This window comes from Erinaceus europaeus, chromosome 9 (assembly GCF_950295315.1).
Source record: "Erinaceus europaeus chromosome 9, mEriEur2.1, whole genome shotgun sequence".
Taxonomy (NCBI): Eukaryota; Metazoa; Chordata; class Mammalia; order Eulipotyphla; family Erinaceidae; genus Erinaceus; species Erinaceus europaeus.
Genome location: NC_080170.1, coordinates 33762208 through 33787381, shown reverse-complemented (window position 1 = coordinate 33787381; position 25174 = coordinate 33762208). Strand labels below are relative to the sequence as shown.

The 25174-nt window shown below is 41.8% G+C and overlaps 1 protein-coding gene across 4 annotated transcripts in view; it reads left to right on the top strand.

The window, feature by feature from the left end:
* The window catches only part of KCNAB1 (potassium voltage-gated channel subfamily A regulatory beta subunit 1), a 370921-nt gene that overhangs the window by 238885 nt on the left and 106862 nt on the right, over positions 1–25174 (top strand). For all 4 annotated transcript variants that reach the window (XR_009551559.1, XM_007521072.3, XM_007521074.3 and 1 more), the window contains exon 2: positions 20202–20245. Coding sequence is in view for 3 of the 4 variants with exons in the window: in XM_007521072.3 (XP_007521134.1) it covers positions 20202–20245 (44 nt within the window). In the remaining variant the exon portion in view is untranslated. The remainder of the gene's footprint in view (positions 1–20201; positions 20246–25174) is intronic.

The window sequence follows — 25174 nt, the reverse complement described above, 5'->3', positions numbered from 1 at the left end:
TTATTGTTGACTGTAAACCCCACGGATTTGATGTGATCTGGGGCCCATATTCAGCTTAGGAGCCTATGTGACCTCTGCATCCCTGTAGATCTGAGCTCACATTCTGTGGTCATGAGTAGGAACATTCTAAGCAGCCCCAATATCAGGACCCATCTTCCTTAGGTGTAGTATAGAGAATATTGTCCAGCCTTCCTTTGGAGGATGGAATATTCTCTACCTTTGTTGATCCAAGTTGAGGGCAAGATCCTATGGTGGCCCACAAAGGGGTCTATTGTGTTGTTCCTGATAGAGATGACCGGTAACAATGGAGAGAGGGATTTATTCAAGGTCTAGGCCCATCATGTCCATTTGGGAATCTCAGGACTCCCCGATTAGGGCCCCAGCTGATGGGGTGGCCTGATAGTGACTAAAGAGTCATTGTTAAAGTATGCCAGTCTCTTGCCCTTACTCAGCTTTTGCAGTCCTTGCTTTGATGAGGTTAGCTTTGGAATGAGAGAGAACTGTAATAGGAAGTAGGTGAGGAAGGTATCTAAGTCTAAGTAGATATTCACTATTTCATTATGAACTTTATACTGGCTCACTACAGACTATTGTGTATTTTTGCTTTCAGGCATATATTTTGCCCTAATTTATGGATACATGTGAACATATGCTTTATATACCCTTCCTATATTTGGGAGCTACTCTCTTCCCTGATCCAGCTTTCTGGTCCTTTTTCCAACCATGACATCACCTCCCCACACAATAATTAGGATCCACCTGCATATCAGATTTCAGGCTCATACAAACAAACAAGCAAAAAAACACTAGTATAGCCACAGACTCTTCAGAATATAACTAAAATATGCCTACTAGCTATCTACAAAATGGAGGGGCCCCCCAACTCTTCACCTGCACTATTCCAGCCTTTAGGTCCATGATTGGTCAACAGTTTGTTTGGCTTTGTATGTTAACTCTCTTTTCAACCACCAGGTTCCAGATGCTAGCAGACAACCCCACCAATGTGTCCTGGAGCTCTGTTTCCCCAGAGCCCTTCCCCACTAGGGAAAGAGAAAGACAGTCTGGGAGTATGGATCGACCTATCAATGCCCATGTTCAGCAGGGAAGCAATTACAGAAGCCAGACATTCCACCTTCTGCATCCCACAATGATCTTGGGTCCATACTCCCAGAGGTTTAAATAATAGGAAAGCTATCAGGGGAGGGGATGGGATACAGAGTTCTAGGAAATTGTGTGAAGTTGTACCCCTCTTGTCCTATGGTTTAGTCAATGTTTCCTTTTTATAAATAAAAAATTAAATTTAAAAAATCAAATTAAAAAAGAAAAGAAATTACTAAAGAAAGAAAGAAAAAGAAGGAAAGAAAAGAAAAGAAAAGAGAAAAGCCAGGAAGAGACACTTGATTTTATTAGCTTCACCATTTCTCCTAGAATTTTCTGAAGTGGAGCTCAGCAGTAGTGAGGCAGCAAGATTGAGACAAATGTTGCCTCTCTCATATCCTAACATCGAGCACACAAATGAAGTCTATTTTCAAAGACAGGAACAGAAAGTGGCAGGGAAGTTGGGAAGACAGCATCGCAAAGCTTGGGATTTGGCCCTCAACGACATCATGCTCTGTTGATTGTGGGTAAAAGAGAAATGAAGGGGAGAGTCTCTCTACAACAGCTATAGCCATTTGTTACCTTTTTTCCTTTACTGAGTAAGAGAGACAAGCCTGTGAGGCTAGAAAGAAAAATTGGGGGGAGTATATTTGAGACCAAATCACAAAAAAGGAGTTGGACATGTTTGCCTCTTGTAAAAAGCTGCTGAACCATTCAGGCTTCATGCCATCCCCAAAGCATAACACCCCAAGAACAGTCACCATGCTGATCCTTGTAACTACTAATTAATTTCCTGATTTTGAATATTTTTGGTTACCAGCTTTATTCTGTTCTCTTCAAGTCCAGGAAAGAATGCAGTAGGAGTTCCCCTTCAGTGTTCAGTGAAACTTGGAAATGGCCCAGGATATAAATGAACATAATAATTACATGTCAATCATCTGGTCTTATTGAAAGTTGCTCACTGCAAGCATTGGAATGTTCTTAAATAACCAAAGATGGTGATTTCTGTGTGTTTTACATGCAAACTCTTGTCAGTATTCAGCCATTCTGTTTCCTGTATCAGTAGCATTCAGGTAGAAATCAGGACTTGCCTACACTGGTTTCCTTAAGCTGGTTTGCTCAAAATGTTGAAGTTATGAGCTTGCTGTCTGCAATCCTAAGAGTATGGTGAATAGTCTCTCCAGATACAAATATTCTTAATACTCAGCCTAGTTTCATTTATCAAACACCTTGTTTATTTCTTTGTGTGCTTAATCGATAAATTTTCAGGCACATTATAAGTCTGCAGCCTCAAACCCAGGCATTTTGATATGTGAGGTTCATTCACTCCAATTAAATGTTTTCAAAAGGAAACTGAGGTTGCTGATTTTTATTGTTTTGTTTTTCTCCCAGGAAAACAATAGATTTGGGGCTTAAGGTAACTATTCTCACAGCAGAATGTTTTGTTGGGGGAAAATTCTGTCTTTGGGTAGAGTGGGAGTACACTGAGGTCACTAGGGCAGACAGGCAGAGACAGACTTAGGACTATGAAGAGGCACAGGAAATGCAACCTCTCTCTCCTCTTCCTCTAACCTTGTGGGGAAAATCCCCTCTCAGGACTGTCCAGATTTGACATTTTTAAAGGCTAGTCCAAGCAAGTTAACATTATTACTACTTCAAAAGGACTAACATGGACCGACGTGCTGGTGACAAGTAATGAGAAGGTGGAGCAACGTGATGAGCCCAGGAGTTCTGGTGAAACCATCTGTCTTGATGACTTTGAAAAGCCTAAAAACACTCCTACTTGGATGGGGTTTTTGTTTGTTTGTTTGTTTGTTTCTCTTCTCTAAAGTCAGCTCTAATCACCCTAATGAATCTCTTGACCTGATGTGATTTTTCACGCATAGCTAACACAAATCTTACTGCTTGCAGGCAGGTAGAACCAACTCAGATGGCTTTATTTCACTATGCAGGCTTATACCTATTCAAGGAAAAGAAAACGGAAAAAGCTGTAAAGCCTTTTGCTTAATTTTGTAAAAAAAAAAAAAACAAAACCCACCAAATGATAAAATGAAAATTCAAAATGTAACTACCCAACAAAGCCGCTGCTCCCATTCTCTTATACTTAAAATCATCTTTCCACTAGAGTGAGGCTAACATATCTTGCCAAGCATCATCTGTCTATGGCCTCATTCCCCAAAGATCACAGTTACAACACATCATAATCCATCAGCCAGGTACTGTGTTCAAAGTTTCTCCATGTATCTCACTCCCTCCCAAGGCTCTAAAATCTGCCAGCTATTACTAAAACCAAAAGAGCTTTGAAGAGTAGCCTAAAATCTTTCTGGGAAACAGCTAACATAACAAGGCATGAATTCTATCACCCAAGTTCTGTAGGTAAATCTATTTGCCTGGACATATACTTGAAGAAATACTCAGTTTTCATCATTTTTAGTGGTTGTCAATTATTTTAGAAGAGAAGGTGGACTGCAAATAATGTAATCAGTCTCTCAGGAAGTTCCACCTAAGAATATTGGGATTGGAAACCTGCAGTTCATGAGAAACTCAATTTTAGAGACCATGGCACTCACACAAACACTAATTTCTTTTTTTTTAATTAGTGACAATATTGCTTCACAAAACTATGAGGTAACAGGTTGTATTTCTATACTGTTCTGTGTCCCCATCCCCTCCAATGGAAACTGCAGTAGCTCTCCCAAGGTTACAGATATGGCTTAGCTATTATTTCTATAATTGTCTATCTATATTTACATATATTATCTTTTCTTTTCTATAGTCCTGTCTTCTCTACCTTTTTAAGTCACATCTCCTATACCTATTACTACTTCTGAATGTCCTTCCTTTTTCTATTCTCTCTCTGGGTCTTGATGGAATTGGAGTACAGAGCCCTCTGGTCATTTTCCCCTAACATTTCTCCCCCTCTAGGAGTACAGACCAAAATTCCTTTTGGGGTGCAGAAGGTGGGAATACTGTTTTCTGTAATTGCTTCTCCACTGGACATGGACATTGGCAGGTTGACCCATATCCTCAGCCTGAGAAACAATAATTTCAATTCAGATTCATTCCATCTTAATTAGGACAGGCAGCATAATGGCACAATCAAGCACATATGGTGGAATTATAAAACATTTGGGATGACTGCTGACTCTGAACTGGTGGTATTTACTAGAGTATATTGACGTGTGCATGTGAAAATATTGGACTAAGGAATAGAAATTGACACTATGTCTTGAAGCAGTGAAGTAATACTTTGTGGTTATCAGAAGCTACACAGAGTAGACCAGGCATCCCTTCGCAAAATACTTGAGAGCCAAGAGACTGGGAAGAGCCAGGCTGAGGTGGGTGGAATTGTCACTCTAGTGCTCATCAGCCAAGAGCAATTATACAAGAAAAGAACTTAAAAGGTAACCAAATTGGAAAGGAAGTAGTAAAGTTGTCATTATTTTCAGATGACATGATATTATACATAGAAAGTTCCAATGAGTCCAGTAAAAAAAAAAAAAAAGGCTGTTAGAAACAATAAGTGAATGCAATAAGGTTTAGTAGACAGGCTAATAAATTAATACACAAAAATTCATTGTGCTTCTATATAAAATAATAAACTAGTAGAATGAGAGATCAAGAAAATAACCCTATTAACATTCTAATCAAAAAGAATTTATTACCTTAGAATGAACTTAATCTAAGAATTGAAAGACTTATTCTGAGAACTGGATAATAAAGAGCTATTTGAAGGAAGTAGAAGGGACAAGAAGATGGGAAAATATTGCATGCTCATGACTACCTAAAATAATATAGAGATACAATGCAATCTCTGAAAACTCTAGTGACCATTCTCCAATGAAATCGAACAAACACTCCCAAGCTTATTTGAAACTACCAAAGACCCGGAATAGAAAAAACAAAAATCAACTTTGTTAAGAAAAAAATGAACAACATAACAGAGGTGTCATATTCCCTGATTTCAATGCTCTCTGGCTAAGAGACCCAGCATAGTTGACCCCTCTGTGACACGGGTGAGGTGCACACTACTTATGGGCATAAGTTCTCAGTAGAGAAGACATTGCTCAGAGTGACAGGTTCACCTGTTGTGCAGATCTGAATGTCTTTACTCTGCACACATCTGACCCACCCCTGCCTTCAGTTCGCACTAACTTGAAGATGTCAGGTGTGATTCACATGGGAAGTCAAAGCTGCCTTTTGTGCAGATTCTTTCTGTGCCTTTGCTTTCTGCTCTGTCACCAGGTGTCCTCCCACCCCCACCCCTTGTGGAGTTAGCTGGCTTGGCTCAGAAACTGGGTTTCTTCCCTACTTCCTTTCAGAGGAACATTAAAACACCACTTCTTTGGTGTGTTAAGCATCCCATCTGCACAAGAATGACCACCTCAGTCCACAGACTTCCATCCTCCTGCAGGAAAGGGACACTTTGTTTTCCATCATTTCCTTTCTTTCTGCCACTCTCTCCTCTATCTCTGTGCCAGCTTTGAGAACATTCCCCAGTTCTTTCTTGTGTCCACTGGGGGAAAAACAGACTGGATGTATGTTTGTGTACAGGTAACCTCACCCCCCCCCCAATAGATTATAAGCCCTTGAGCACAAAACCTTTAATGAATGCACCTTAGAAGATATCTCCATTATTTTATAAATAAATTAATTTAAAAAAGAAGATATCTCCAAACTGCTTTTGGCATGTGCCTTAGTCAGGAAACCCAGGCACTTGCTATGAGAATAAGCTTTTATTCTTAAAACGTGTTTTTAAAATAAAATGCTAATAATTATGAAATGTGCAGAAATAAAAACTTTACAGAGGAGGGAATAAAATGCAAATATGTGCACTCCTCATTTTTCATACCCCATCACAGTAGCTGTCTGCTTAGCTTAACTGGGGTGGGAGTGGAGGCGGGCAGTTACAACGTAGCTAGAAAAGGCTGATTTGTCTTATGCTTAGAGTCTACACTGACCACTGAGCACCCCACCCCCAGTGCATGTTAGGGTTACCTTGCTCTTTGACCAGCTTTCTACCTACTTCTCTCTCTGCCCTTGCCCCCCTCCCTCTCAGTGTTCTCTCTCTCTTTACCACCAAATTCCCCAGCACATAACTGTGCAAGGAGCTGGGGGAACATTGGGGTGACTAACTTCTTACTTAGCTTACACTCATGCTTTCTTTGACTGTTTTGCTAGGTGTAAGAAGGACACTACCACCTGAATCCCCTCTGCCAATAAACACAAGAAGCCCCCAAAGACCGCTTGGCAGCATCTCTAGTGGGCCTGCTATTTCAGTACTGCATAGAGAACCAAGGGGTGGGGAGATGGCCTGGGAAGTTCTCTTTAGACACAATCAGGATGCAAATAGGGGCATAACAAAGAGAAGGTGGGAAGGGCTGCAGTGTAAGACTGTAGAATCTGGACCTTCTTGTGGGAGTCCACACCTTAACTTCTCACCAAGCGTGTGTTGAGGCCCTGCCCTAGACTAGAGCCATGCAAAGGGTCAACTGAGCACAAGTAAGATTGAAGAGAGAAGCAGGTTTGATCACTTGAGACTTTTCCATCACTGAAAGCAGAAAAATAAAACTCATCCAGCTGTGAAACTGTCTGCAATTGCCTACTTCAGAAGCTGGGCCCTGTCACTGCACCAACTTCTTAGCCATGACTCTCTTTTCAGGAGCCAGACTTCCACTATTCAGCCCAGCCACCAAACTGTTATCATTGTCTACACCCTACAGGGGTGACACTGCACTGCTGGGCATTCATGTCCAGGTGTGTAGAAGGCTTTCACCAAGATCCTTGGTGAATACTTCACTCCATCCCCAAATGTGAAATTTTCCTTTGCTCTCATTTGTCCCGAGGAGAGAAAAAATAAGTCCTCCATCAATGACATAGGAGAGGAGAAAATATTATAGAGATTTGGTGTTAGTGCTAAAAAAAAAATTGTCTGTATTTCCTGAGGCTGTGCCCCAGCTTGGTTTCCTTACTTTTCCAAACTCTCTCAGGTGTTTTGAAAGCCTGTGAAATCTGCCAGGATCCCTTCCAGGTCTGTCTCTCAAGGTAACTGCTTTTGTTCAGACTCCCATACTTCCCTTTAAAATTATATATAATATAATATATATAATATAATATAATATAATAATAAAGTTTTTTGGCTTTTATGAGAAAAAAAAATCCAGAGCACCACTCAGTCCTGGGCATATGGTGGTGCCAAGGACCTGGGGCCTCTGGGCCATAGGCAAGCATGTTCTGCCCTTTGGCATTGAGCTTTCTCCCCAGCCCTCTACACTTCCTTCTTTATTTTTTTTTTTATTTAAGAAAGTATTAATTAACAAAACCATAGGGTAGGAGGGGTACAATTCCACACAATTCCCACCACCCATTCTCCATATCCAACCCCCTCCCCTGATAGCTATCCCATTCTCTATCCCTCTGGGAGCATGGACCCAGGGTCATTGTGGGTTGCAGAAGGTAGAAGGTCTGGCTTCTGTAATTGCTTCCCCGCTGAACATGGGCGTTGACTGGTCAGTCCATACTCCCAGTCGGCCTCTCTCTTTCCCTGGTAGGGTGGGTCTCTGGGGAAGCTAAGCTCCACACATTGGTGGGGTCTTCAGTCCAGGGAAGCCTGGCCGGCATCCTGATGACATCTGGAACCTGGTGACTGAAAAGAGAGTTAACATATGAAGCCAAACAAGTTGTTGAGCAATCATGGACCCAAAGCTTGGAATAGTGGAGAGGAAGTGTTAGGGGGATACTCACTGCAAACTCTAGTGTACTTCTACTTTCAGGTATATATTTTGCAGTAGTTTACGGATACGTGTGAACATATGCTCTCTCTCACAGAAACTGGTGTATATCTAGGTTTTGGGACTTTGTTAGAAAATGAACCACCTGAGATGGAATTAGAGTATACTATGAAAGGAAAGGTCTCACCTGAGTAATGAAGCTGAAGGGTTGTCATTCCACACGTGAAGTCTCTGGACACAGTCTGAAGTGAAGCATGTTGAGGTGGCAATTGTGTTGGTTAGGTTGTGATCGACAGATGCAATATTATTTGATATGGATTGGGAGAGGCATACGGGAAAGTGGGCCCTATCCAATGGTTCCAGAACTGGGGGAAGTAGAGGCTTGGACATGCAGCTTCCTGGGCCAGTGGGGGGTGGGAGTGGGTGGGAGGGATGGGTCACAGTCTTTTGGTGGTGGGAATGGTGTTTATGTGCACTCCTAGTAAAATGTAGTCATATAAATCACTAGTTAATTAATACGAGAGGGGGAAAATTGATTGTATGTCTCAAAGTTTTTCAAGACACAAACTGAATCTTTTCAATATATAGGCTGTGTAATTGATATGCAGACTCTCTCAAAAGCCTAGACCAAGTAGATCAGAAGCAACCAATAGCACAGATATTAGGTACAAGATACTAGGTATTGTACAGCAAACCCTAACGAAGGGACTTTTCAAAGTTAACCCAATTACCAAATATTGTGATGATAACATTAACTATCGATTGTCTTTTTGAACCCTAAGACAGCAGGAACCTCACATCTCCACTATAAAGCCTCTACACTTCCTTCTTTAAGTGACTGAAATCCTTTCCGAATGAATTCTTTCTCTTTACTTACAGCCTCCTCAACCCATCCTCCACACAGCTCTCAGTAAGTTTTTGAAATGAAAGTTGGGTGGTATTTTATCTTTCCTGAAATGCCCTGACAGCTCTGCCTCAACCCCAGATTACATTTCATGCTAATGGCACATGACATCATCTCCAGCCCTTTGGACCTTTCTGGCTCTCTCCCAGCACCCCCCAGCTTTGTGCTGCCCTCTGTCCATCTGTCGACATACCATGAACCTCCATGGTTAGGTGTATCTCTACTCAGCTAGTTTCTCTGCCTGGGACACCTCTCCTCCCCGATTCACATGGTGATACCTCCTCCACTTCCTCTTCCTCTTCAGGTTCTAGTACAGATCCTGCCAACTGGGAAGCTCTTTTGAGCACCACTACGCAAGGTTCCCCACCCACTTCTCAGCCCACCCACCTCCTCCTCAGCTCTGTTGGGTACTCGTCTTTCCCAGAGATTGATTGCTGTCTAGTTACAGGCCTCCTTACCTCCAGTCTCCAGTACCTGGCACAAACGCTGCTGGGTGAATCCTCCATGTTGAACTGACAGCCACAACAATATGGGTGTGCCTAGAGGATGGTGAATTAAGTCATGCAGAGAAATACAAAGACTGCATATTTTTACCCATATGTGATCTAGAGAGAAAACAAACGAATGAGCTAAATAAAATAAAAATAAACATTCAAACTACAAAAACAAATTCATGGTTACCAGACTGGAAGGGGGAAGAGGGTGAATAGATCAGGTATGGCAAAGGGTAGAGATGGTCTTTTAGTGAGCTGAATGCAGTTGGTTTGCAATGATGCACAACTGAAACTTGTAGTGACTGCACCATTACTTCAATAAATGACTTTTTGTTTTACTTCTTCATGAATGATTGCACAGAAGGAACTTGGGGCTCCGTAAGATTCCCTGGCAAGGAAATCTTCCCCAAGGAGTTAAGAGAATTCTTATTTGTGAATGGATGTGGTAGACCTGAGATACAGTCACAATTTTTTTTTTTTAGTTGTGGGGATTGATAGTTTATAGTCGAGGTGCCGGGTGGTGGTGTATGTACTGGTTGAGTGCATGTATTACAATGCGCAAGGACCCAGGTTTGAACCCCTGGTTCCCACCTGTAGGGGGAAAGCTTTGCGAATGGTGAAGCAGTGTTGCAGGTGTCTCTCTGCTTCTCTCCCTCTCGATCACCCCCTTCCCTCTTGATTTCTGGCTGTCTCTATCCAATAAATAAAAAATTTAATTAAAAAATGGTTCACCTAGTGGAGGTTGTATTGTTATATGGGAAACTGGGGAATGTTATACATGTACAAACTATTGTATTTACTGTTGAATGTAAAACATTAATTCCCCAATAAAGAAATAAAAAAACAAAAAAAATGCTTCACAGCTGATGGTAAATACAGTAGTTGGTACATGTGTAAAATTTCTCAGTTTTCTGCATAACACTCTAACCCCCTGGATAAGTCTTCCACTTTCATGCTTCCACTTTTTCATGCTCCAAGACCTGAACCCTCCCCACTCCTGAGTCATTTGCTTTAGTACAATATACCAAACCCGGTCCAAGTTATGCTTTGTGTTTTCCCTTCTGTACTTATTCTCAACTTCTGTCCATAAGTGAGATCACCCCATATTCATCCTTCTCTTCCTGGCTTACCAAACATAGCATGATGCTATGCTTCATCCACAATGAGGTGAAGAAGGTTAATTCACCACTGTTAATAGCTGACTAGTATTCCATTCCACAAGCTACTCAGCCACTCATCTGTTGTTGGATACCTGGGTTGCTTTTAGGTTTTGACTATTACAAATTGTGCTGCTATATGAACATAGATATACACAAATCTTTTTGGATAGGTGTGCTGGGTTCCTTAGGATACATCCCCAGGAAAGGAATTGCAGGATCATAGGTTAGGTCCACTTCTAGCCTTCTGAGAGTTCTCCAGACTGCTCTCCACAGGGGTTGGACCAATTGACATTCCCACCAGCTGTACAGGAGGGTTCCTTTGACTTCACAGCCTCTCCAGCATTTGTTGTTGCTGGCGTTTTTGATATGTGACATTCTCATAGGAGTGAAGTGGTATCTCATTATTGTTTTTATTTGCATTTATCTGACAATCGGTGATTTAGAAAATTTTTTCACATGTCTGTTGGCCTTTTGAATCTCTTCTGTGGTGAATATTCTGTTCAGATCCTCTCCCCATTTTCGGGTGGTGTCATTTGTTGTTATTTGTTTGTTGTTGTTACTGCTGATGTGATGAGCACAACTTTTCATAAATACCTTTAATCAAATTATAGAAATTTTCTGCAAATAAAAAGAATGCCTGAAGCTGAAATAGAATGAAATAGAAACTTTACTTAGTTTTACTCTTTCTCCTTATCACAGATCTTGGTCACTCTTTTATGTGAGTACTTCTTACACACAAGTGTGTGTCCAGACCACACATACCCTGGGGCATCCAGCTGCAAGGTGGGTTTCACCAGAGGCTCTGCATCTGGTATTCAATGATTTGTCTAGTCTAGATATGGTATATGTACTTGAGTCACTGAATTGGGTCTTACTTTTGGGAAGGCTATGGAAATCCAAGTTAGAGGTGCTTAATGGGTGAAGGCATCTTGGTGTTGAAAAGGGGTTGTTTTGACTCATCTGTGTCCAAGACCTTCTATTCAATACACAGACAAGCCCCCACCCCTAGAAGGGTCTGAATAGAGATTTCTTCCTCTTTGTCTCATAATTACAACCCATGTTCCTTCCAGCTCAGGAGTCTCCACGCCAAGCCCTACCCATTCAATAGAATCGGCAAGGTTTTTTTTGTTTGTTTGTTTGTTTTGGTTTTTTTGGGTTTTTTGCAGAACAGCAACAAAGGCATAGAGCCAATTTCTCAAAGTATTCACTCCAAAATTAGCTAAATTAAATTTAAAGCCCTTTCCAGAAAGTGTTTCTGTCTACATTTATTTAAAAGAAAAAAGGCTGCTTGGCAAGCCACTATTAAGAGAAAAGGGCAAAATCTCCCCAAAGACTTTCAACTTTTTTTTTTATTCTAGTTAGAACAGTGTTTGGAAAAACAAATCATGGTTTGACTTTATAAAAGAAAGAAAAAACATTGTGGGTGGGCACATATTAAGAAATGCAGTAATCATAGTGTTTCATAATCCCTGGGAACAATATTAGCTACTACCAAGACCTAATATTTCTAAATATAGGCATGGTATACTTACAGGTTAATCTAAGGAGTATTTTGGTTGCTCACAAAGAGAAAATAGGCCTTTTCCCAAATTTTCTACAAGTGCTCTTTATAAACATATACTCTTGATCAATCCATGTTTTAAGGGAAAATATTGATTTTAGGGAATTTTAATGTAATTATCATCAAACTACACAGAGTTAAATAAATAAGACCCTCTATTACTGAATACGTACTCTTTCAACACCTGCTATTTTAATGATAGAGTATATGTTTTTCCCCTTTGGGGAACAGATGGAGTGGTGAAGTGATAAGTAGTTACTCAAAATGCGTTGTGTTCAACTGATAGAGGTTGGGGCACTGGGACTCCCTTATTCAAGTAACATCAAGAGGGAGCATCATTTGTTAGCCTATCTCTGGCAGTAACCCATAAAAAAGGCCATAAAGGAAGGTTAAATTTTTGTAGTGTTTGAGACTGGCTTCGAATATGATCCTATGGGAGACATGGGATCAATAGTTGACAAAGACGATTCTCTAAATTACTTTGTTGGTGTCTCCCCTGCATGTTATGATAACTGTAGGCATGAGTACTATTTCAGGAAGCTTTTAGATACTCCTGCTGGGTTGTACTAGAATAGTCTGGGGGGCATTGCCCTTATGTGGTGATTTGAAGCTAGAATTCCCATTCTACAAATATATGTTGTAGGTTTCTCTTGCCCCTGGCATTTTATAAGTTCAGAGGATGTAAATGCAAATGGGATAGGTTTCACCCCTACTACTATTACTTACATGTGCTGTGTTTCCTAAATGTGATTTTATTTTTCTCTGAATTAAAAGTTCAGAGAAAAATAAAATCACACATGAGAATACTTTAAATATCCCATTTAAATGAATTTTGTCTCCTCTGATTTTTTTTTTTAATTGTGACCAGGGATATTTCTGGGACTCAGTGCCTGTATAACAAATCCACTGCTCCCGGATCTCTCTCTCTCTCTCTCTCTCTCTCTCTCTCTCTCTCCATCCCTCTCTCTTTTTCTCTCTCCCTCTTTTAATTCCTCCAAGACTGACACTCTTCTGGGCACCCTGGATCAATCAATTTACAAAAGCTTAAAAACCAGATTCTGTCATAGTGATCATTCTATGAATGAGGTGATAACTTGAAAATACCTGAAGTCAGTCTTAAAGAATTATTTGCATTATTAAAAGTCCACACAAGCAGATGCAGCATTGACTTTATTTTCAAAAGAATTTCAGTAAACTTTGTCTTGAGATCATAAAAAAACATATTCTTCTGATGCCCTGTAATTTCACAAGAAGATAGTCTTTTCTCCTTTCCTCCCTTTCTTGGGTCTATAGGAAAGGGATTTCCCTTTGTATCAAGCAAAAGCAAGAGTAACTTCAACACACGGAGGAACTGCTACTTCTTATAAAGCAATTCTTGAGCTGTGAATGTGATCACCATGAGAAGGCAACTGTGCCCAGCATTCTACTCGGACCTCCAAATCGCCACTGTTTGCCCAGAATCAGATATAATGCCCACAGTGCTGAATTATAACAAAACTAAGATGTCCAGAAAAATTAAAAGACCAAGTTAGAGGCTGGAAAATGAAGATGAAGTGAAACAAGAATGCTGACTTGGTCATTCACCATTTATGATGAACAGGCCCTGTGTGGGGCTATTAGAGTTACTGGACAACATCATTCACTTTGCCCCTAGCAGCCAGGTCTGCGTTTTATTGTGGAGAGAAAGAGCATTCATTAACCTCTAAGTCAGGAATTGGCTGGTGATATAACATAGTAGATACTAAGTAAACACTTGTTGCTGGCACATGGGAAAAGCAGCAGAGCAAACAAACAAAGGCCAATGTTCTGGAACCATGAGGATGTTTATAGATAAAATGAAATTAAATATTGTTGGTTTCACAGGGTCCTCAGTTCTGTTTTGTTCTGTTCTGTTCTGTTCTGTTCTTGTTTAATGTCTAGGGCTCATGTCCACTCACTGAAATAACTGATGCCCTGAGGGCAGATGTGGAGGCACACGACTATGAAAAGGCTTGGGATTTTGGTCTCCCTGTCAAACAAAGGGAAAGGCAAATGAATGCTGAAGTGTTTGTTTTTTATTATTGCCATGCCCTTCAGTCAAGCACCATGGCATGGCTGATTTTGCTTTGTATAGAAAAGGCAAGACATTCCCCCACAGGAAATGGAATTGGAAGGATGTGGAGCATGGAACACCTACCTCCAGTGTGTGTTTCTTTTGTCTTGCCTTTGAAAAATGCATAGCTCATTACAGTGGAAAGTATTTGTGCTTCTCATTGCAAAGGCGGTGCCAGAGAAGGCTTTACTTTCACTTTGAAAATGCCGAGTGTGTATATACTTGGGTAAAGTGTGAGCATTGCCTTGAGAGATGGACAAAATCTGAAGGGAGTATAGTCTTTTCTTTGGGAGTCCCTACATCCTTCCCCCTTTTTCCTCCTCCTATCTCTCTTGCAGGTGTAGTATCACATCTCTCCATGTCTTCTTCTAATCCCTCCAAACTGAAACCTGAAAAAGGTCCCAATCACACACCCAGGTGTAACTGACCAGTCATAGTTACTAACTGGGCATCTCAGGCTGGTGCAGGTAGAGTCAGAGAATTCCTGGAAAATTCCAGGGGTTAGCTTGGTGAATCTCTAAAACAAATCTGCCCAAAGATTTTAGGATGGAAACATCATTTTAACTAAAGCAAATACAAATATAATATGGGATAGCTAAATGACTGAATTCTATTTAGACTGAATTGTTGTATAAGAAGGACTATGCACAGGGTGCGGGGGCAGGCTGTGCTGTGACCCCTTGGGCCCCCCGCACACCCTGCCCCACCCTGCAGGCCAGTGGCCTGGCTGCCCCTAGCACAAGGAGGACTATTCATGAGGCAAGCCACTTACTTCTTACTAGGGGACCCCTTCCCTCCTCATCCCAAAGCATCAAGGCAGATGATTCTCTGTCCTCTGCCCTGGAGGGTAAATAAGGCAGCACCGCTTCTGAAGAAGGGTGGTGAGGCCTCAGAGATGCCCCTTAATGAGAGACCTCATGGTCAAGGATATATATCCCCATAGTGATTACAGAGGCAGTGGGCCTGAGTCTGGGTGGACCTTGAAAAATCCATGTTAAGTGAAATAATTCAGAAACAGAAGGATGAATATGGGATGATCTCAGTCTCAGGCAGAAGTTGAAAAACAAGATCAGAAGAGAACACACAAGTAGAACCTGAACTGGAATTAGCATATTGCACCAAAGTAAAAGACTCTGGGGTGGGTGGTGGGGGAGAATACAGGTCCAAGAAGGATGACAGAGGACCTAGTGGGGGTTGTATTGTTATATGGAAAACTGAGAAATGTTATGCATGTACAAACTATTGTATTTACTGTTGAATGTAAAACATTAATTCCCCAATAAAGAAATTAAAAAAAAAATAGGTGCTGACAAATGCACATGCCTTCTGCTTGGGATTTTATTAATTTATTTGTTTGTTTGTTTGTTTGTTTTCATCAGAGACCTCTGGTTTGAGGCACCACATGCAGCAGAGTGTGACTGGGAGTCAGAAAGATGTTCAAGAGAGGGACACAGCAGATGTATAGATCTGAGCTCTGGAAAACCAGGTCAGATCAAACTTCGTCTGTCACTGAGCCCCTCCCATGCACTTCCAGCTCATCTCTACTAAGATGATGACCTTTAGCTCAGGGATTGTGTCCCAGGCTATCTGTTCTTTCTTGGTCCAGTACAAGGTATATTTTAGTTAGCTATTTCTCTCTCTAACAGTTTACAGCTGTGAATGCATTCTGAGATACATGTATTCAGAGGAAGGCAATTTAAGATAACACATCAGGCCTGCTAATCTTCTGCTCTTAACAACTTTGATTTATAAAGAGACTACAAGCCTCCAAGTGGTGCTTGATTTCAGCTCACTCCATGATCACCTTGGAAGCAAAAAGAGCCTGATGGATGCCCCACAAAAAATGGCACACCATTATTAAACTTAATGTCCTTGTCATGGAACTAGCCATGGTCCTGAAATCAGTTCAACCCTGTAGTCTAAACTGAGAGCCCTGCTTTCAAAAAAAGGAAATATGACCTTGAGGTTCTCAAGAACTTCTGTTCCTTCTGCAACTCTACTCAAACTCTGACTTAAGATATAGGATCTCCAAGATTTGAGTGACAGGTTTAAGTGTCCCTGCCTCCTCCCTGTACTGATGTCATTCATTTCTAATATTAGCGGTCGAGCAGCTCAGGCTTACCAAGAACAGAGAGCTTTATTTTTGAGTTGAACAGGAGCAGATACTAAAAATGAATGCAGTGAGACTTCCACCTGGAGTATCTGACACAGATAAAGTAGGTAAACCTGTGCAATGAAACTATTTTAAACCAAATAGGAAAGGAATTCAATCTAACTGGGAATTTGAGGTGCTTACAGAATTTTCATGCAGCCTCACCTGTGCTCATAAAGAGGAATATGTATTTCTATCAAGCTGTTTTGTTGCACAATAGCTCATGGTGTTTTTGTGAAAATCCTACCTCTATGGAATAAAGAAGGTTCCAGGCATCTGTCATGTAATCTTGTCCATGATTTGGGAGCGCCATACAAACAAGCCTTCAGAGGATGTGTTTTGAACTTACTAGATCGGAAGTGTCAAATATTGGATCGAAGGTGCTGGACATTGGCCATGTTTCCACTATGATATGCAGATGGATAATGTAAGCAGGAGGGTACAGGTGCCCCATATGAGTTATATTGGAATTCCACACCCTGAATTGGAGGGAACTGATTCCCTCTGACCTTCTCCATCTGCAAGGGTAATGATAGCATCAGGTGCTGAGACATTTTCCATGGTTGGAGTCTCACAAAGAGGTTCAGCCCAGGACCACATATGTTCAAGGCACTTAGGGACTAGGTATTGTCTGTGCAGAGAAAATGCTTCTCACTTTAATCACTACCACCTGAATTTGGTAACCTTTTCCTCTAGAGGGTGGAGATATTTAGCGAAAGAGTTAAAGGAAATTAAAAAATAGAAACTTAAAGTGGACCAATCCCTGTGTCAGTATGTGTAACCGAATTCTCTTCCAGTATAAACTCTTAAAAAGCTTTTGTTCCAGAACAGTTGGCCTGAGTGTTTGATTAGTGGTGGCAAGAAAATGAAATACATTTACGACTTGCTTCTTTACAGTTTGTTTTTGCTGACAATTCTCAAAGTTTCTCAAGTTTGATTTTCTAAACTCATAGCAGACTAGTGACTTCCTCAGTCACTACCCCAAGGGAAACAGGGCAAATCTCCCACTGTGGGTGAACTGATGTTGCTCCCTACATAATCTTGCTCTATTTGAGTGTGTTAGAAGGAAAAAAAGTACTTGTGGGAGATAGAATAATGGTTATACAGAAGACTTTCATGCCTAGCCTTCTGAAGTTTCAAGTTCAGTCCCCGACACCACTGTTAGCCAGAGCTGAGTAGTCTTCCAGTAAGAAAAAAAAAAAAAAATATATATATATATATGTATATATATATATGTATATATATTCTCTTGGAGCCTGGGAGATTGCATAATGGTTATGCAAATTACCTTCATACCTGAGGCTCTGAGGTTCCAGGTTCAGTCCCCAGATTTCGAAGCAGTAATCTTTCACTTTCTCTCTCCACCCCTCTACTTCTCTCTGTTACTCTCATTAAAATAAAATTAAAAAATAGTTTGAGAAAAATATCTTGCTCTGCAAAGTTTTGTGTATGGGGTCTGTGTGGTGGCACACCCAACTAAGTACACTTATTACCAAGTGTAAGGTCCAGGGTCCTATCCCTTGATCTTCACCTGCAGTGGGGACACTTCACATGTGCTGAAGCAAGTCTGCAGGTGTGTATCTTTCTCTCTCTCTTTCTCTCTCTCTCTCTCTCTTTCTCTTTCTCTCTCTCTCTCCCTATCTCTCTCTGTCTCCCTGTACTCTCAATTTCTCTCTGTCCTATCTAATAAAAAAGACTAGAAGGGGGGGGGGGGAAGAGTGGTCCGGGAAGTGGCACAGTGGATAAATTACTGGATTCTCAACCATGAGGTCTCAAGTTCAATCCCCAGCAGCACATATACTAGAGTGATGTCTGGTTATTTCTCTCTCCTCCTTTCTTTCTCATGAATAAATAAATAAATTCTTTAAAGGAAAAAAAAATGACTTCCAGGAATGGTGGATTCATAGTGCTGGCACCAAGCCCCAGCAATAACTCTAGTGGCAATTAAAAATATATATATAAAGCTTCAAAGTTTTGTGTTCTCAGAATCACTGGAAGATATTAAAATTACATGCAAATCCTTACCTGGATCTTCTTCTCCATGACACCCACAGAGTTATGCAAATACAAACTAGAAATAATCCCTTGCCCATGTGCTCCCACAGCTTCCCCTAGGACACAGCCTGCTGCACTTAGATTACACAGTTGCTTTCTGCCCCTTAGAAAACTCAGAGAACAGAGAGCTGTGCCTTGTTCTTTCTGTGTCTCCTTGACGTTGCACCTTGCCTGGGACATGGTGACCTCTCAATAAATCCTTGCTGATTCATTGATACTGTAATACTGAGTCTCTTTGCCTGCGAGATTGTTATTCACATACTTTTTTTTTCATTTCTGATTTTGTTTGCGGGGTAGTTAAAAAAAAAAAATCCTTCCCACTATGTAACTTGTGCTCATGATTACTAGCCTTTAAAATCAGTAGACTTTTAGACTCAAAGAAAAAAAAAATCCTGTGATTGCATACCCCGTGGATTTTCTGAGAAACCACTAAAAGAATGATTTATTATGCAAACTGTTTCCATGAGAGACATCCAGTCATTTTGCTCCTACTATGTAGTTCAATTCCATTTCGCATAGACCTTTAGGTGGACATTTTCAATTTCTGGGAAAACTTAGCACTGTATAGTGAGTCCGCAAAAGTCACCAATGCATATGACTTGCTTCTGTTGGCTTTGGGACACTTTGAAATACATCTCCACACAATGACATAAGAGGAAGACAAGAATATTAGTATCCCAACCTGCTTCCAAGAAAGCAATTCCCCCAAATTTTATGAGGACTAAAACCTGGACCTTTCAACTCTTAATTATTTTGTCATATGCCATCACTTCACCACTCTGGATGACTTTGCTTTAAATAGAAAGGGAAATACAGAAAGGGGCCAGGTGGTGGAGCACTTGGTTAAACACACACATTACAGAGTGCAAGGTCCTAGGTTTGAGCCCCTGGTCCCCACCTGCAGGGGTAAACTTCACAAACAGTGAAGCAGAGCTGTAGGTGTCTCTCTGTCTACCCTTCCCCTCTAAATTTCTCTCTGTTTCTAATAAATAAATACATACATAATTTTTTAAATAGGTTGAGTCTAAGTCTCCATGGACAAATGCCTTGCAATGAAGACTAGAGAACCTCTCCTTCCCTATGCAGAGAGTAAAAATTTATTCCTTTTCCCTGGTAAAATTTTGAGGAGAAAAAGCAAAGGTGGGGGCCAGGTAGTGGCACATCTAGTTGAGAGCACATATTACAGTGCTTAAGGACCCAGGTTCAAACCCCTGGTCCCCACCTGCAGGACAAAAGCTTTGCAAGTGGTGAAGCAGTGCTGCAGGTGTCTCTCTGTCTCTCTCCCTCTCTATTACCCCTTTACCTCTCGGTTTCTGGGTGTCTCTGCCTAATAAGTAAATAAAAGGTAAAGTTTTAAGAAAGCAAAGGTGCTGATGAGATAAGAAAAATTGAAGAGCTCTCAGATCCTCTTGTAGCAATTTTATGTAGCTCTTTTAAAAGTAGAATTTAGTTTAAACAAAGGATTGTTTTGTGTTGGTTCTGTGAATAATCTCCATCCATTAATAACAATATTTAGTCTTCAAATTCATTTTGTCAGTTACTCAGCTAACAAATATTGGGGAAGTCTCCCTCGTGTACCAGGTTATTGGATGAATGAATAATGAATGACTTGCTGGTGAATAAGACAGTGACCTTGTCCTCAAGGAACTCACATTCTAGAAGACATTAGTATATTTGTAGACAGATCAAGAAAGAAGATAATCTTGAGTGAGATGCTGTATTTGGAGGGCACCACGTCCTTATACTGAATCTGAGCATATGTAGAGCTTCCTCTACACATTCAAGTGGAGGAGGAAGAGTCCTCTCCTAAGACCACAAACCATGTCTGTGCCTTTGCCTCTACAGTGCTCTGGTCAAGAGCAATGCCATCAGAAGTGACAGATAGCATTCACTGTTAATGTGTATGTTCCGTCTGAGGAAATGATTACCATGTGTCCTTTTGTTTTTATTCCAGGAATCTTGGAAAATCAGGACTCAGAGTTTCTTGCTTGGGTCTTGGTAAGTACTCAGAGCATTGTGTGGAATAGGGTGGTATGTGTGAGAGGAGGGAAGGGAAGGGGGTGAGAGGATGGTACAGTGGGTGACTAGGGTCCCAATGCTAGCCTCAGTGTAGAGGCCATTTGGCATGGTAACTATTCCAGTCACCTAAGAGTCTAGTCAAGGCTGATGGGAGAGGGAACAAAAAGAAGTGATCAGATTACAACTGTTTTGAAGGACTTCCAAACCCACATTCCCCCACTGCTCCTAAGCTTTTCTTCACTATATCATCATCCCTTCTAAACCCAAGGAATCACTGTGTCCATAAAGCCTTGTGGGAAACCTGAAGCAGAAATAAATCTGATATTAAAACACCTTAGATGAGGGGCTCACATGTTACTCATGTTTGACAAATTTAAGAGATCTCACACATTGTATGTTTGCCTCACCTGTCACTCCCTGTCACCTGTCATTTTTCCTTTGCCTGTTTTCCTTACTAGTTCTCTAATAATGTTGAGCTATTTACATAACTTTATAATCTCCCTTAAATATTTTGGGGGCAGGTAAGACAGACAGACAGACAGGTATTTCTCTCAGAAAGGTGAATAGTTAAGAGACTAAGTGATGGTAATTCTATTTAATGGTGTGAGTGGATGAGTATAAAATAAAACTTGAGGATGAGCCTTGGGGTGAGGCCTAAAGCTTCCAAATATTACCCCCAGAGACCTTCTGGAAAAGGCATCCTAGGTGTAAGAGTCATTCACCATGAGGAATGTTCTTCCTACCTAAGAGAGTATATAGAAAGATGGGGCTGAGAAGGTAAAGAGAGGTACTCAGATTATGACTGTTCTAAAGTAGCACCTGGCACATTTTCTGTTGGCTTTTCTTTTTGTTTGTTTGTTTGTTTAATACTTTATTTATTGATTTACTTTTAGATAGAGACAAAAACTTTAGAGGGAAAGGAGATAGATAGATAGATAGATAGATAGATAGATAGATAGATAGATAGATAGATAGATAGATAGATGGATGGATGGATGGATGGATGGATGGATGGATGGATGGATGGATAGATAGATAGATAGATAGATAGATAGATAGATAGATAGATAGATAGATAGATAGATGGATGGATGGATGGATGGATGGATGGATGGATGGATGGATGGATAGATAGATAGATAGATAGATAGATAGATAGATAGATAGATAGATAGATAGATAGATAGATTCACTGCTTGTGAAGCTTCCTCACTGCAACAGGGGACCAGGGACTTGCACCTGGGTCCTTACACACTGTATTATGTGCACTCAACCAAGTGCATCATCACCCAGCCTCTCTGTTGGCTCTTTTATAGGATAAAGAGAAAAGAGAATGAGGCTGGGTGGTGACACACCTGGTTAAACACACACATTACAGTGTGCAAGGACCCAGGTTCAGGCTGTCGGTCCCCACCTGCAAGAGGGAAGCTTCACGAGCAGTGAAACAGTGCTGTAGGTCTCTCTCTCTCTCTCTCTCTCTCTCCCTCCCCCCCATTCCCTCTCAATTTCATTCTGTCTCTATTCAAAATAAATAAATTTAAAAGAGAGAAGCATCAAAGGTTTTTGCCTGAACAGTGAGATGGATTAAGTTGCCCAGGGCAAAGGAGGACACTGAGCTCCTGGAGTGGTTTGTGGCTGAGAAACTAAATCTCAGAAATGAAACGTGGGGAGAAGGTGCACCCAGAGCTGGCTTCCCTATGCCAGAGGTGCACAAGGAGTGTGCAGAAGTGCTGAACTGGAAGAAAAACCCAGACACTTGCAATGGCAGTGAGCCCCAGATTGTACTGAGGTCACTTGCAAGTACAGAGGAGTGGGGCCCATGGACAGGTCATGACACCCCCCTGTGGAGTGGGCCTGAGTGGAAAGTGCCTGGAAGCAGGCTGCCTCTGTGTCTCCTCCACACCTGCTAAACCTTCACAGACTGCTGCCTGGTGAGGAGGAAGTGCTCGGGGTATTTACTGAATGAATGACTGGAGGGATCCATCACTCCCAGGGGGATGGATCATGGAATCTAGCTAGTCAAATTCATTAGCATTCTCCAGCAGCTCATCCATGCAGACAGGGGCCAAGCCAAGTGCAGGTGGCCTATGGCAGAGGAGGTAGAGAAGGGCCCAGCATGAAGGATGGTCCCCAAAGCAGGTCAAAGCCCAGGGAGTCTGCTGCACACACAGTGGTGTGGAGTCCAGACCCGTCTGGGTTCAGAACTGTCTCCCTCCATTTGGTTCTCACCTCCACACTTGGAAATAACACCTGATCACTCTGAATTGCTTCCAGAAGGTCCATTGCAGGTGCAGGAGGTCCATCTGATAGACCCAGAGGGAGGTGACACAGTACAGTGAGCTGACATCCCTCTGCACCTTCCCCCACTTCAGGGACCTTGATTTCTGTCTGCTCAATTCTACCAGCAAAAAAAAAAAACACCTGTGAGCATTGACTTCATTACCCCCTAGTGAGAGGGACTCCTCTGCCTGACAGTCTTCTCCAGCATTCGGATCAGAACTGAAACACCATTATTTCTTGGGTCTTGAGCCTGTTGGCTTTTTGAACTGGAACCAATAGCAAGGCTAACTAACTAAAGCTCTTCTGGACCTTAGATGGTTAGACTTACACCGAACCCACATAGCACCTCTCAGATGTCATCTTGGAAATCCTCAACCTCCCACAATTCCTTAGAATAAACCTCTTTAGTTATACATGTAAGTATTTTAATTATATAGGTATACACTAAAATGTATTTCTCTCCATTAAAAATGTATCATATCGGGCCAGGTGGTGGCACACCTGGTTGAGTGCACACGTTACAGTGCACAAGAACCCAGGTTCAAGCCCTTAGTCCCCACCTGCAGGGAGAAAGCTTCACAAATGATGCAGCAGTGCTGCAGGTGTCTCTCTGTCTCTCTCCCTCTCTCTTTCTCCCCCTTCCTTCTCAGTTTTTGGCTGTTTCTATAAAAAAATAAAGATAATAAAAAAATTTTTAATGTATCACATCATACATATTTGTAAATAGATATCTACATAAAACATATCTATGTGTATTATAATATAGATGGGGGGCATGTTATAACATGTAGAAAGTAGATACAATGTAATATATATGTCAATGCAAAATATATAAGTTTTTACATAAAGAGATTTATCATAAGGGCTTGTAAAAGGGAGCTGGGGAGACAGCATAATGGTTATGCATAAAGACTTTAATGCATAAGCCTCCAAAGGCCCTATGTTCAATGCACAGCACCACCACAAGCAATAGATGAGCAGTGCTCTGGCCTCTCCCTCTGTGTGTCTCTCTCTTTGTACCTCTCTTATTAATATTAATTGATTGACTGATTTTGAAGGGCATATAAAAAGAGTTTTAAGCGTCTGGAGAATCCTGGATGATAAAAGCATCTTGTTTGTTTGTTTGATTCTGAGATTTTATTTCTATGAAAGAAAGAGCTTGAAACAAGCATGAGAGCAATGCTCCGACACTGGCTGAGCCACCTCCCTGGCTGCAAAGCAGCTACAGCTGCTCATTTATTTACTGAGAGGGGAGGAGAGTGAGGAGGAGACCAACACTCCACTCCAGCATTTGCAGTGCTGGCTGCCTAACCTGCCCCCCCCCCCCCCCCCCCCCCCGCCCCATGCAGAACTTGCCTGCTCACCCTCTGAGCTCCCTGCCCAGCCACACATGTTGCTGGTGTTTTACTCCAGGCATCACACAGGTGTGTGCAGCAAGCCAGGTGTTCCTGGTAACGAACGAACGAACGAACGAGAGAAATGATCCCTGAAAGTGTAGTCTTTAGTTGGGTGTTGCTAGGGAGTGAAGCAAGTCTAGGAGACAGGAGCCCCACTGAAAGCACGTGTGGTTTCTTGCCCGTTTGCAGCTGAGCACCAGTTGATGTCTAGCATCCAGGGCCGCTCCCTGACCGGAGGGCATGCATAGACGGGATTTTCCCAGAATTATGGAAAAGGAGAAAGAACACCCATACCTCGGCAGTGCAAACACCCCTCCATAAATGCCCCAGTGCTCTTTTTGCAGCCCTTTCCCACTTGGGGCGCCAAATAAGGAGTCACAAGGCTCAGAGTTTAGCACCTCGGAGACCTGCTTCCCTACTCCTGACAGAGAGTTACCTCTGGGGCCTTCAAAAAGCACAAGCCTCTCTCCATCCATCCTTTCAGAGAGAGAAGCCCCCAGGCAGCTCCAGTGAAGAAAGAACTTTAATGCCTGTGCTGGGGATCTGAGACTCTGGCAGAGTTGGAACTAAGTAGACGGAGGAAGAGGGAGACTGTGCAAACCGTTGTCTCATCTGCACAGCATCCCTCCCCCAGACCCCACCCTGGTCTGACCCAAATGATCTCATGAACTGAAACTCAGTGGGAGAAGGTCCCACTCAGGGCTGCTCACTCCCTGAGCCTCCCCTGCCACATAGTTCCTGCCTCTGCAGTTTGCCCTATCCTAGGTGTGAGAACCTTCTAGAGCAGAGGCATCTCAAGCATAAACTATGTGGGTTCCTCTTGAAGGCATTGCCTTCCTGCAGTGGACTTTGGCCTGTCCCCCCTCTGTCCTGGAGACATGCTCACTGCACTAAATATTTTGGCACTGAGAAAACATGACATTAAATATTTTAACAGGGATGCCATTGTTTTTGTGACATCCTTCATGGTTCTCATTCTTGTTGCCAAAGACAACATAAATGAGCCACCTCACCCACTGTTTTAACAACAGAACAGCAACGACCATAAGTATTTGTAAGGTGCCTTGGAGACACTGGAGAAACGCTTTAGAAAGTTTGATTTCTTTCCTCAGAGTTCATCAATTTTTCTGAACCGTCTTAAGATGAAAATACCCAAAGAATTAAATGGTCCATTAATATTAAGCATGCAACAGGAGCATTTCAGGTTTGTCACTTTTCCTGGAGTCCAACT